The sequence below is a fragment of the Drosophila persimilis genome, unplaced genomic scaffold, assembly GCF_003286085.1.
Source record: "Drosophila persimilis strain 14011-0111.01,24,50 unplaced genomic scaffold, DperRS2 tig00000002-arrow-pilon, whole genome shotgun sequence".
NCBI lineage: Eukaryota > Metazoa > Arthropoda > Insecta > Diptera > Drosophilidae > Drosophila > Drosophila persimilis.
Window position 1 is genome coordinate 7,148,788 of NW_020825289.1, and position 13,891 is coordinate 7,162,678.

The 13,891-nt window shown below is 44.6% G+C and overlaps 1 protein-coding gene across 3 annotated transcripts in view; it reads left to right on the top strand.

The window, feature by feature from the left end:
* LOC6590001 (protein Shroom) overlaps positions 1-13,891 on the top strand; it is a 45,474-nt gene that overhangs the window by 25,129 nt on the left and 6,454 nt on the right. The window contains exon 1 of one of the 3 annotated variants that reach the window (XM_026985058.1): positions 9,797-9,929. The exons of the other annotated variants lie outside the window; for them this stretch is intronic. Coding sequence (XP_026840859.1) covers positions 9,898-9,929 — 32 coding nt within the window. The 5' untranslated portion in view covers positions 9,797-9,897. Of the gene's footprint in view, positions 1-9,796; positions 9,930-13,891 lie in introns of those variants that run through there. 3 annotated transcript variants of the gene reach the window in all.

Below are 13,891 nucleotides of genomic sequence, written 5' to 3' on the forward strand. Positions count from 1 at the left end.
ACACTAGGAATAAGTAATCGCAGCTGTTTGTTTTCCAGCCAATTTTTAAGACAGAAAACTTCTCTTTGTTGGGATCATACGAGTATACTATGTAGAGAGAGATATTATCTACGTATTTAACAAAAATCATTGCAATCGAGTAATTATTAAAACCACAAGTGACAAAAACTAGTTTCTATATAGTATTTGGTCCCCATTAGCGGGTATATTTTAGTCGGAATGTGGCCAATAGCATTGCGTTCTTTCTGGTTTAGAGTAGTTTGTTTTTTCCCAAGATCTCTCGTACGAATACAAGTATGCTCTGTATGTAAGCTCTCGTTTGTAAGCTGCATTGCTGTCTCGATTGGATCAGTCTGCTGCTGCTGTTGCTGCTGCTGCTGGCGTTGTACTAGTTTGTGGCGATGTCGACGGCGGCTAACTTCAGTGGAACCATATTTAGCATGCTCAATGCCTTGCGTCTCCGCTAATGACGACAGTTGCTGCTGCTGCTGCCGACTGGCTGGATCTCCGACTCCATCTCTAACAACTGTGGCCTAACCTTACGACCACGAGTCGACATACTCGCATAGCGGAGCTGATAAATTTTCACAGCTGTTGCTGTTGGTGTTGCTGTTGCTGTTTCTGTTGCCCTCTCCACCATTAACCATCCACCTTTTACCATCCTCGTGCTCTCTTTCAATCTTTCTCCGTCTGTCTTTCTTTCTCTATTACTGCCATTCCCTTTGGAAGCCACGTAGGCGGCAGGTGCAAAACTGAAGCACGTTTCCTGCTGCTGCCCCGCTTACCTGCCGCTTCGGCATGGCAAATTGTCTTCGGATTCGGTCTGCATATGCTTCTGTATCTGTATCTGTGTCCGTGTGTCCGTGTGTCTGTGTGGCTAAGACACGTGTCAACAAAGCAAATCATTCGCCATAATTCATAATGAGATCTATTGACATTCGGGCCATATAAGTGCTGTCTGAGTTACACTTTGCACAGAGCCGACTTTGCACAGCACAGGCGGCCACCACTGGCTATCAGTGCGAAGATCTTATCGATTTCCACTATATATGGCAGAATGAGAACAATGAGGACCTTTGTATACAGCCATGGCAATGCTGAAATGTGGCTAAAACCGGTTACAGCCATGGGGACAGGGACAGAGCCAGCTGCTTCGGTTGAGTGGTCGTCACCCTCAGGAGCGGTCGCCAAGCGACTGTTTGGCGTAGTACCAACCCTCTGGAGAGTCATGAAAATGAGGACACCATTAAGTGGTACCCACTAGATGCGTGTGTGTCTCGGATGGACAGCAGCTGACTGATGTGCAACTCAAATGAGTGAACTTTATAGGGGAATAACCCAAACGAATGCAAGAATAGCCATCAAATAACATACAATCTTAGCGCAAATTGGTAGATAAACAGAGAAATGTATCTTCAACACTTTCCTTGGCCTCAAGTTTGCCTTGCATACCCATCTTTTGTATAGGGTATGTCTTTGCCGAGACAAAACGAGCCCCAATTAAACAAAAAAACTTTAATATTATTCTGCAATGCCGAATCGGTCTTTTTTTATTGAGGCTTCGCACGAATTTCGTCAGGAATTTGCTGTCTACGAGTAAAAATGTTTTGGGTTTTCGAACCCCAGAGCAACGGCATAAACAGAAACTGAAAGAAATAATCAATAAACATTTACAATATCAAAGCAGCGACAAGAATTTCGTACGATTGCGATAGATCTTGTGTTACCCCCAACCCCCAGCAGATCAGATCCATGAAATTAGTTCGACCTTCGATGGAACTTTGATTTTTTGTATGGCGTGTGGTGTGTGGTGTGTGCCATTCGCAGGGCTAAAATGTTTATTGCTATGGTTATTGTGGGCAAACAATGGATGTTTATTGTGGGTTGAGAGTCGGTTTTTCATTGCCAATCGATTCGATGTGGAAAACTTGTAAAACCAATCAAAAGGCAACGTAGAATGCCCCAAGCAAGAGCTGCTCTGATTTGATTAGTTTGTTCTGTGATTTATTCAATGCTAATTGGAGGGAGGCCCAGCCACAGATGTCAAGAGTTTTCAATTAGCACCTTCTTTACAGAAAGCCGTTGAAATCTGGGGTTTGGGTTTCGTTTTGCTTAAAGTTTTTTCCCCTCTATTCAGGTCGCCACAAGAGAGACAGTGGGAAAGCCCACATTTTTTTGGGACCATTTCGCGACTATTTTTATGGCCTGCCAAAAGCTAAATAATCGTCCACACTTGAACAAATATCTGGGGTTATATTTATACATACAGGCAGACATATATTCAGTTATGTATCAATTGAAAGCAGCAGAGAACAAGAAGAGCAAATGAAGTATGTACACGCAGTCCCATAATTCAGTCTTAATAAAAATGTATAAAAAATGCCATTTGTTAATCAACGAACTGACAAATTGACAATTTGAATAACAGCAATAAAAAGTGAGATAACGAACGAGGGAAAGAAACCCAAACTCAGACGAAATTCCGAACTTTACGGAAGCTCTCTCTTTCGTTTAACAGAGCTCTGTTACTCGTGTCGAAGAGAGTTCACGAATCGTTACGAAATGTTACGATCCATTAGCTTACGCATGTTACGATCCAACAATCAATCAATCTGCTTCTGCTTCTGCTTCTGTCTCCATTCTACCTCTGTTCTCTGCTGTATTTATGATAATTAGATACGTATACGTACAATCATAAACGAGAGAGAGAGAAACGTGAATCGTTATAGTTCTAGGAGGTTGGCTCTCTAATGAGTCTGCCTCGACAATCAATTGCTCGTGTGTTCGGGTTCTATGATTACGTGTACTGCTTCCCATATGGCGCATATAGAGTGGACACGGATAAGCTTTTGGGTCGACCACTACTCGTACACGTATGTATGTAAATTGGTGCCACAATCGACACGTTAAAAGTTCTTCATTATCGCTCTGGAACCTTTCTGAACCCTCTCTGCCAAACAGGTGGGGGGGCCAGGCCCAGCCAACGTCAGAGAACTCCGAACTACAAAGAGCCGCTCCACAAAAAAATTACTGGGGGGGAGGAAAAAAAAGAAGGAAAAAGCGTAAAACAAAACCCAACCCAACCTACTGCAATTGTAATTTATTTTTTAATTTCTGCGTTGTTTTTTTGTGCTTTGTTCTACAAATGAACTGAGTGGTGTAGTGGTGTAGATTCTTTACTTTCCCAACTTATCTGAAAGTGAACGGGCGAACGCTGGGGGAGGGGATCGTTACTCATCCAGCGGTCCGAACAGAAAAGAACAGAAAAAAATGAAAAGAGCAGACTGTTCGGGTCTGTCGGGTACAACTATCTGCATAAAGCCCCAGAGCATACACAAATACCATCTGTACGAGTGAGTATTGTATGTAGAACAAAAAGCCAAATGAAGCTAAATGCTGAGTGCAGTGACAAAAGCCGGGCCAGAGGAAAGCCCACAGAGCGACTGGGGAATGCGTGAGGGGAAATGTGTGTGAGAAAGGAAGAGAGTTTTTAATGCAGATTATGAATGGATTTAAAGAATGTACATACATATATCAAAGGAAATACCTTCCAAGAAAGTTCTTAAGGGAATGCTGTTTTCCATCGGTTTATAGAACTGCACAGAGTACCAGGAAGTAGAGCCCCCCTCGGGTGGAAATTGTCAAAATCCATGGGCATTCGAACAGCGGTGGAGCTTGTCTGCGGGGCAGAGTATAATTACAGCAACGGTTCACATTATTCAGTATTCAACAGACAGATAAAGTTGCGGGTTCCCCCACCACCACCAGCACCAGCAGCAGCAGCAGCAAGTTCAAGTCGAGCGGGCAGACAAAGTACCGCAAAAGTCAAACAAATGTGGCAAGAAGAGACAATGGATGAGGAAGCACTAGAAGCAGACGCCAGAAGAAGACGCCACAGGTGCGGGCCAACCACCGAAGAGTGGAGCTTCTGAGCGATCTGCGATCGAGTTCAAGCCAAGAACATTTGGCATACATTTTTTGGCCAGATAGGGGAAGAGATGGGGTCGACGGATGTGCCCATGGCACCGGCATAAACACACTTACGGACTTCTACACATACATATGTATCTCACCCATGCACAAGGTCAGAGTCGTGTGGGGAGAGACGAAATTGTGGTAGCCAAAAGCCAGATTCAATTAGCCACAATATTAATGAATAAATAAATAAAGAAAAAAGCATAAGTCTTGGGCTAAACGCTCCAGTAACCTCCGGCCGAGAGCCGGCCGACTTCCTTCTGATTTCGTGGCCGGCAGAAGCGGCCGAAACACGCGCCGAGCCGAGCCAAGCCACGCAAATCATTAAGAAACAACTGAAAATTTCACAAATTAACTTTATAGCACGAAAATTTCTCGGATGCCAGACGCGAAGATGATATATCAGACGTACACACAGCACACACATGTACGAGTGTGTATAAAAATTAATAATTATGAGCCGCAAAGTGGCCAAAAGGTGAATAAGTCTGGCTTCCTGCTTGCCGGCTACTGGCTACTATCGAAAACCCGATTGGGGATCGCTTGGATCTCCTCCGTAGGGTCTTTGGCCTGGGCCTGGGCCTGATTCGATTTTCAGTCTCTGCTCTTGAGCCATGCACGAAAATTGCTTTGACACAAATAAAAACGAGGGGGAACGTTGTGAGTTGCTGCGGACACCGCAACTCTACGGTTATACCCGATACTAAGTCAGTATGGCTCTCCTCCGGCAGACGCCGCTAATATTTAACGACACGACAAAGAGTGCGTGCGAGAGAGACAGAAAATCAGTCTGAGCGTGACGTCGGGCGCTGCGTAGCCACTGCAAATTGATTTGTTCCTTTTGGCTATAAAAATGATCTGATCTGATCCAGATTCAGCAATCTAATAGATATGGTCATTATCTATGATTCTGCGTTTTTAGTTTTCTCAAATCTGCAATATTGTGGATGCAACAGATTTTCGTCCTTTGTGGGGGCGGATGGGGGTGGGGCGAAATTCTGAGATGTACGTTTTATAGTGACATCTTAAAGGAGTGTGTGCACCAAATTTGGTTACTCTAGCCTTAATAGTCTCTGAGATTTGTGGTTGCCTCAGATTTTCGTCCTTTGCGGGGGCGGAAGGGGGTGTGGCGAAATTTGGACAGGAAACGGTCAAGGTCCGATATCACAGGAGTGTGGATACCAAATTTGGTTGCTCTGGCTTTTATAGGTTCTGAGATCCTTGAACTCATATTTTGCAATTGGCAAAACCGACCATGAAACCTGTGTGTTAGAGTGAGACAGAGCGAGAAAGAGTGAAATTGTTTTCGTGATTCTGGCTGTAATAATTATACGATCTGGTTCAGATTTTGCACTCTAGAAGATATAGTCATCTTCTACGATTCTGCGTTTTTAGTTTTCTCGTATCGTCGAAATTGTGGATGCCACAGATTTTCGCCCTTTGTGGGGGCGGAAGTGGGCGGGGCAAAGTTTTGAAATATTTTTGGAGCAGTGACATATCACAGAAGTCTGGATCCAAAACATCGTTGCTCTAGCTCTTATAGTCTTTGAGCATTAGGCGCTGAAGGGGACGGACAGACGGACAGACGGACAGACGGACGGACGGACAGACGGACAGACGGACGGACGGACAGACGGACAGACAGACAGGGCTCAATCGACTCGGCTATTGATGCTGATCAAGAATATATATACTTTATAGGGTCGGAAACGATTCCTTCTAGACGTTACACACATCCACTTTTACCACAAATCTAATATACCCCAATACATTTTGAGTATCGGGTATAAAAAACCTTTTTTTAGTGGGTCACGCGCGTCATGAACAAATGAAAACCACTGGACGGACGAGCAGACAGACCCACCACCAACCCACCCAGATGATAAAAATCAAAACATGCGCAAAAAAAAAAAAACAAAAACAAAACCAAAGACAGCGTCCAAAAACCCAAATTAAAATCGGAGCAGCACTTGGCCCGGGTTTCCCGGCGGGACGGCCGCAAAGCGCATGTTTAAATTGTTTGCCTAATTTGGTTTTTTCTTGCTGGTTTTTTGGTTTTTTTTCTTGGTTTTTTAGTGGCTAAAATGTAATGCAATTAACATTTTTTACATACATTGTGGTGTTTGTATGTACTTTTAAACGCAACAATTTCTCATTGGCCTGGGAAGGTTTTTTGGCCAATGAAATGCTCATAAACTTGGAAATTGAAAGCGTTTCTTTGTGGTATGCGGAGTAGGAGCCAGTGCTGGGAATAAACTTCATTATGCATTACATATCTTTGATTTTGCGAGGGGTTAAGGGGTTGGGAATAAATGTAGCTGTAGATTTTGGGTGATTTCATTTCTGATCAAACTAGAATAGTTATGGACGTGCGAAGTTTGGTATATATAACATGTAAGGAACAGGTTTAGACGAGCAAAACGAAGAAATATTTATAGCAAGTCCATCGATCCCCAAAGCATGGGGATTTGTGAGGCAAAGTTGTGAAAATCACTTATCGATTGCATTGGCTTTCGCCTGATATTGCGTCTTTGGCTTTTGCCATGGGAAAGTTCTCTCTGTCTCGCTCCCTTTCTGTGTGGCTATTGGCCAAAGCCTAATGGCCAAGTCGATAACCGCAACGCAACGCAACGCAACGCAATCGGGCGTGTCGGCCGCAGTGACTGTCGCTGTCAATGAACTTCGTGGCTAAATTACGTGCCTGCAATTATTCTTTGGAGGAGGAAGGAGGCCCTCGCCGAATAAAAGACTCGAAAATCTTTAGGCAGTTTGCATAAATTTTACTCGGGACTGAAACAAATGCTGTGTTGCGCAATGAGAACTCGCTCGGTCGTTCTGGTCGTTTTGGTCGTTTGGTCGTTCTGGTCGCCTGCTGCTTCATCAATATTTAAATTTTTTGGAAAGATTTTTATGGGTCTACGTGTAGATCACATTTGCGACATTTGCTCCCCTCCATAAAGTGCCGTTAAGAGGCCCAGAGTGGAGTGGAGCTGAGTGGAAATTCAATTAGCGACACCCACAGCAATGGCACTGGGCCTCGGACCCGAATTCGAACTCGGACGACTCTGAGTCTGAGTCTGAGTCTGACAGATCATTATGAGAAACAGAAAACTTAAAAAGCAATTTAGTTTTATGATAGAACTCAAATTGACACCAAAAATAGTGATTGCCGTTCGCTCCATTTCGAATGGGAATCTCAATTGAAATGGCTTTTAGAAATTGTCATTGAAATGTGCGGCGGCGTCGTCGCACTTTGGAGGGAAATAAAAAAGTGAAATAAACTCAGACCGAAATGAAATCAAATGAAATGAAAATGGGGGAAAGACGAAAGAAATGTGTGCATTATGCATATTAAATGTTTTCACTTTCGTTTCAGAAACAAAACCATAGACGAAAAAGTGGATTAAAATGTATAATTTTTATGGGGCACTTTTTTTGGCACTGACTTGCGTGAATGCCCCCCCTCCAAGCGATCTCTGGGCCACAATTGAAATGCAAGACGAGCAGTGCATCTATTTCTATATTTATTTCTATGGCCATTCGGATTCGGCCATGGCCAGCTGTAGTCTGTTGGCTGATGGCTGATGGTTGTCCGTCCCCCGTTCGGGTTGATTGTCAACCAGTACGAGTCGTTGTCTGCCTTGTGCTCAATCATTATTGCCAGTTGCATGTTTTATAACACATCGAGAGATGATGATGATGATGATCATGATCACATGCACTTGGCATTGCATTACTCGTGTACGACTATTCGCAAGGGGTTTAATAACTCTCCGGTGATTCGCTGAGACCAGCGTTCGTGTCTAGAGTCTAGACATTGTCTGTGTCCCGGTGCCTAGACAACTGCGAGCTGCCGTGATTGATTCCCACAAATGCAAATGAGCTGCGGCGAGAACAGCAGGACAGGCAAATGAAATGCAATCAATGATTGTTCCCTGCTTTCAGCCAGATCCATAAGCCACGGCACCGGCCATTATTATGCGTCCGAGGTGGGGGCTTGTACTTCTGCTTGTGCTTGGGCTTTTGCTTTTGCTTTCATACGTGGCCTCAAGGCCGACACTGTCCAGGCCAGGGTCTGGCTCTGGTCCGTCCTCCTCTGGGGTCCTCCTCTGATCTCTGGACAAAGCGTTAACTAAGCAGCCGCATATTGCTTTGTTGTTCTCGATCGCATGACGAATTCCCCAACAAAGAAAACAAAGACCACAAATATGCATCGATCCGAACCCTACCCCCTGCCCTGCCCTTACCTTCCCTTCAGAGCACTCTGTGGCCTTTTGCGGCTTGCCTCTTTTTGCACGTTCTTCAGGGAAAACAACCCAAAGAAATCCAAGAAAACCAGAGGAGAGGAGAAGATGATGATGGTAGAGGACGAGGACGAGGAAGCTGGTGCTTCTTGGGAGTACCTTCTGGTAAACAATTTTCAATCAACTCCCTTAGCTCACGGACAAACCAATTTGCAATTTAACCAAATGAAATGCAAACCCAAGCGAACAAATTTCAATTTCGAATGCACAAAAGAGCTGAAAGAGCTGAAAGAGCCGATTGCGGATGGCGGATCATAAATATAAATAAGGAAAACCAAACAAACGCCCAGAGACAATCTGCATTCCTCTGCCATACACTATATATAAAGATAATCATGCGATTATACACAATATATGCTTTGTAGTTGGAACATTTTGGGTCAGCCGCAGTGCATAAATCAGAGCAACAGAGCAACAGAGCAACAGCCACATTTATAAAAGCCAATATGTCAGGCGGGCCTCTAATTTGTTGGCTAATCAGCTGCAGCATCCAATCTCCTGCAGAGTCTCCCAAGAATCTGTGTAAATGGAACGGCGCCTCTGTCAACTTCCCCACATGTCGTCTACATATGTACAACCCCATCCCCATCCCCATCCCCATCTCCCATCTAAACCCATCCCATCCGAGAGCAACACCATCTCTTCCCATCGTCTCCGTTGTCATCGTCATCGTTGCCAAATAAATTGTTTAGCTGAATTATGCCATTTATTTATAGACACATTCAAATTCTCCCAAGACTTCCTCCTGTGCTCGTTCTCATTCTTATTCTCATTCACATTCTCGTTTTTCTCAATGATTTGTGGAGCCTCGAAGAAGAAAACGTATACATATTTTTGGTTTATATATTCTCATAGAAAGGTTCTCTTTGAGGGTCCTACTGACTCATATTTATGGTAGGAGCTTATTTACCTTATCAAATCAAACGATAGCATTTCGCTAACGATTGTATACCCTGAAAAAATTAGAGTGTCTGGGGGAGTTTGCTTCTCCTATGAAATCTATGATAGACATGTCTAGAAAGGGATTTTTTCTTAGCTGTTGATCATTCGTTTATATAATTATAATTGATAATTATCTCTTGAAATATTCCAAATGTACATTCAAATTTATATCCATTAATCTATTGTATTCAAATATTCTTTAATTAATTACTTATGCACATTTTATATTCAATGAAAAATACTAAAGATCTATTCAAATCGTTCCCTTATCGAAATATTTCCCTGCACCTCTCATAAGTAATTTTCATAGCCGTAAAAAAGGGCATTCAAAATTCTCCAAAGTCCCTGTTGATTTCTTCCGTTTCTCTCGCAAAATGTTTCCTACTTTTATTCTGGGGGTTTATTTCCAATCCGATGATGGCACATATCATTTTATGACACTCTCTCGCCCTCTCTCTGTCCCGCTATCTCTCTCCCTGATAGTCTCTCTGAATGTAAATTTCGTATTTCGCCAGCAATGCCTTCAGTTTTGTTTTGTTCAATGAAAAGCATTGTCGCCGCTGTATTTTTTCGGCTATTTATTTGATTTATTTCGCGAGTCGATTCGATCGGTGGTGCGTGCCCAAGTACTTTCCATAATCGTCGTTTGATTGGAACCCCGAACTCTGGACAGGCCATGCCTCAGTGGCTTCAACATCTCAAGTTTCGGTAACATTTTGCAAATGTCTAGACAAAGCAGAGGATAATGCAAAAGATCACCGATCTGATGTCATTCCCCAGGGAAGACGAGGATGAGGATGAGGAGCCTGTGGAATGCGTGAAATGATTCGCCTGGTCTCGTCGGTTTCCTTGGCCATATACGATTATGACTTTTAATTGCAGCTCCCAACTTGGGCAAATGCAATCCCAAAACGAATAAAACGAGCAACAGCATCTGGCTTCGAATACGTATATTGTACAACCTTGAAAACGCAATCCATGGCGCCGTCAAATCTTGATCTCGTTTTTCGTTATTTTCGTTCGCTATATAATTGCGTTTTCCCCATTTGCTCTTGGCATTCACAGTTGGCCAGGCCCGAAGCCGAAGCGATTGCACGCGATCAGCACCGCCAAATGAATGCCAAATGTTGGCTTTTCCTCTTAACCAATTTCGGGGCACGGTCCGGCCCGGCCGGCCCGGCCCATTTGGCTGCGACAAAACAGAAAGAAAAAAAAAGATACAACCATCCATCGATGGATGGATGGTGGATGCTTCCTGTCCTGCGGCATCCCCAAAACCTGCAAGTGGCCAAACAACGAACATTTTTCGATTATTATCATTATGCAGAGTTCGTTGAACATCGTGTTGCATCGACAGGAAGCGGGGTCTGGGTCTGCTGGGAGGTGAGGTGAGGTTTTGGGGGCCAGGGCGAATGTCAATTTCACGCTTTGCTTTTTCTCTACTCCCTCCCCCCAAAAAAGAGACGTGGAGAATTATGGTTATGACGATCCAGAGACAGTGACGGGGGACAGGGACAGGGATTGTGACTGTGACGCCCATCAAATCCACACGATACCCTGAGACGACCGACCATCAGCATCAGCATCAACAGCCAAAGCCACAACATGAACATTAGTATCCACAATCAGCTGAGAGGCGAGTACAGTGTGCCATTCACATGGTGATCATCTGAGAGTAGGAGGTGGTGCTGAACCGGAGAAGATAGTATTCATATGAAGATCAACCCGAACACGATGATGATCAGTTGAGAGGTAGAAAAGTCTCAGCTGGGAGGCGGACGTAGATCCACATCCACATCCACATCCATCCACAAGATGATGATCAGCTGAGTGATGAGTGCCGAGTGCCGGGTGCCGAGTGCTGAGAGTCGGAGAAGGCAGGCAGGCCATTATCGCAATGATGTTGGTGGATCGTCATTATCGGTGTATCTTTTATCAATAAACCGTTAATTATCAAAGCCCCTAACTGCAGTTGGCTCTGTGGCAGCGAGGCAAACAATACGCGGATGTATTTCTGTATTTTATTTTATTCCGTTGTACTCTGCTCTGCTGTGCTGTGCTGTGCCCCCAACACACAAAAGCTAGGAGTGCCACTCATCAGCCAGAGCAAGACGGACCAGGCCAGCGAGCGAGCGAGCGGCCGCATGGGGCAACGCTCGAGATCGCCACGTCCAAGGTTTTGTAAACACCCCAGCCATTGGGAGAGTGTGGGCGTGGGTTGGGTCTGGGTTTGGGTTTGGGGTCGGGCTCTGGGATTGGAATTGAAATTGAATTGGGTCTGTGAATTGGGTGTTCCGCTCCACGCTCCACGATCTCCTCAGATCCACAAATTGCGGTTTATATAAGAATATTTCAAGAACAACAATGAACTACATATTTTGGCAACACTCAAAGATCTCTGCGGTCTCCGGAGACAAAGGGCCCAAGAACCCAACCCAAATCCAAGATGGGTTTTACTTGAGCATTGTTTTTGTTTGTGCAGCATGAGCCGAGACAAAATCTCATAGGAGTGACCTTGTAATGGAACATGTTCTGTAGCACGTAAGAGGAGGAGAGGCTCCCCCGAATAGCTCCTCGGTTTTCCATTGTTTTTCTGCACTGGTTCGTTCTGAAGACTACTGGGGCCTTGTGATGTCACTAGAAACAGAGGGGGTTTGCTTTTCCAGCGCGTGACACCGAAAAACAATAGAAGCAGCGCCCCGCCTCCCCCGCTTCTGATTGAAATCGCCATCAGAAATCGATCAATCGATTGGGAACTGTTGCGGGGCTCGGAACTACAGCTCAATTCGGAATTTGCCAGCAGCGTGAGAATATCTGAACTTCTTTGCTGTGAACTTCTCGCAGGGAATTTGCATAAATAATTGCTGATTGATGCAAATTCAGTATGCTCTACTGAAGTCGTATCCAATACGGATCGGGTCGGATCGGATTGGATCGGATCGGGTCGATCGATACGATGCCATTTATAGATTTGTAGTGCTGTCCATTAATTAGCAGTGTTGGTTTCTTTTGGGGCCAGCCTTGATTGCTGACTGATTTGTACCTTTGTTCAGAATAAATATCATTGTTTACTCTCGCTTATTCGAGATCCATTAATATGTATGCTAAAGGTCACATTCGCTCTGGTCTGGCCAATTAAATTGGTCCGAAACATAAGCTTAAGCGTGTCCCCGTCAAACCATCGCAGATCATTCATCAATCTCTCACTTTCGTTCCGAAATGTGTGTACTTGAATACGCGTATGTATCTATATCTCGATCTGTGTGTGTACGTGTACATATGTACATATCTACAGTTGGCACGACCATCGCATGGATCGGTCTCTGTCACTGGACGATGATCTCACCGAATGATTCCCTATAATACTCACAGTATCCTCTGTCTGATGCAGTTCTGCATGCTACTTTTATGACATTATACGGCTATTTCCAGATCTCAAAGTTTGTTGGGAAATTGCACTTTATAAAGACTTTGCAATTAAGAGCTAATGAAGGAAGGTACTCGTAACGCACATCTCTGAAATTTATGATCCAACCAAGACACTTCCCTAATAAATAACTTTTTAATTTTATCATTAAAAACAACAGCACAAACTGGTAAAGAATTCTTTGGCACTCTCTCCCTGCCCTCCCCTCTGTTTCTTGCACTGTCTTTTTCTCACTTTTTGTTGAGAAATTTCGTGCGATTAAGAAATTAAGAGCCGCTTCGCATGCTTTTCTTTTCTCTCTCGCTCGAAGCGGACCTCGCCGGATCGTGGCTAACAAGTAGATACCCGTAGATACATATGTGTGTGCCTGGCCTCTTCACACTCATGTGTGTCCACTATGTTTTGCTCTCTTTTGGACTGAAATTAGTTGGCTAAAAACAATGAGAAATCCGTATTCAGGGCAGTTCCTTCAATGGTCGCAACACTTTGGCATTCGGCGCCGGACACCGGACCGCCGGATCGGAGAGCGGCTTTTGTGTAATATCTAAAAACCCAACGAACAACACAAAAAAACGCAAATGGCTCAAAGACTCGTATTCCCCCTGTCCCGTGCACCTGCCCCATGCCCCGTGCCCCCTATCCATTGCCTCCCCTCCCTCTAAATGGTGATCCGGCCATGGCGGACGTGTTGCGCATGCGCTTGAGGGCAATACAAGTTTGGGTCCGACGTCTCTTGTGTCTTTTGCCATACAATTTATATGCCAAGTGGGCTGAGAGTGAAAATGTCATTGGCAGATGTGTCGCGGATATTAGCCACCTGCCCCCGCATCCTCTTTGATCCACCTAAACATCTACAACCATCTACAACTGCCTCCGGTGTCGTCCCCTATGCAACATTCATGAGACAAAAGGCCCGCACTTGACTGGATAATATGTTTGCGCTGATTGTAACAAAGTTAAGTGTTCCTTCCCTCTGGAATGGTAGAGTGTACACAGAATGGTGTCTCGTGGAATGTGATTTCTCTATACACAAAGGTAGGGTATCAGCGGAGAGTCTCTGGGGAGTGCTAGGGGAGTCTCTAGGAAAGGGTGGTGCCCGCAATATTTACAAGCTTGTTGCTGTCGTAGCCGAGTGCACACCCAGACACAAACATGTGGTGCAGGGCACAGTCTGCTGCTGCTACTGTTTCTGCTACTGCCGCTGTGTTCTGCCCCCTGGTGGCAGGCATCTTTTTAGCTGTAA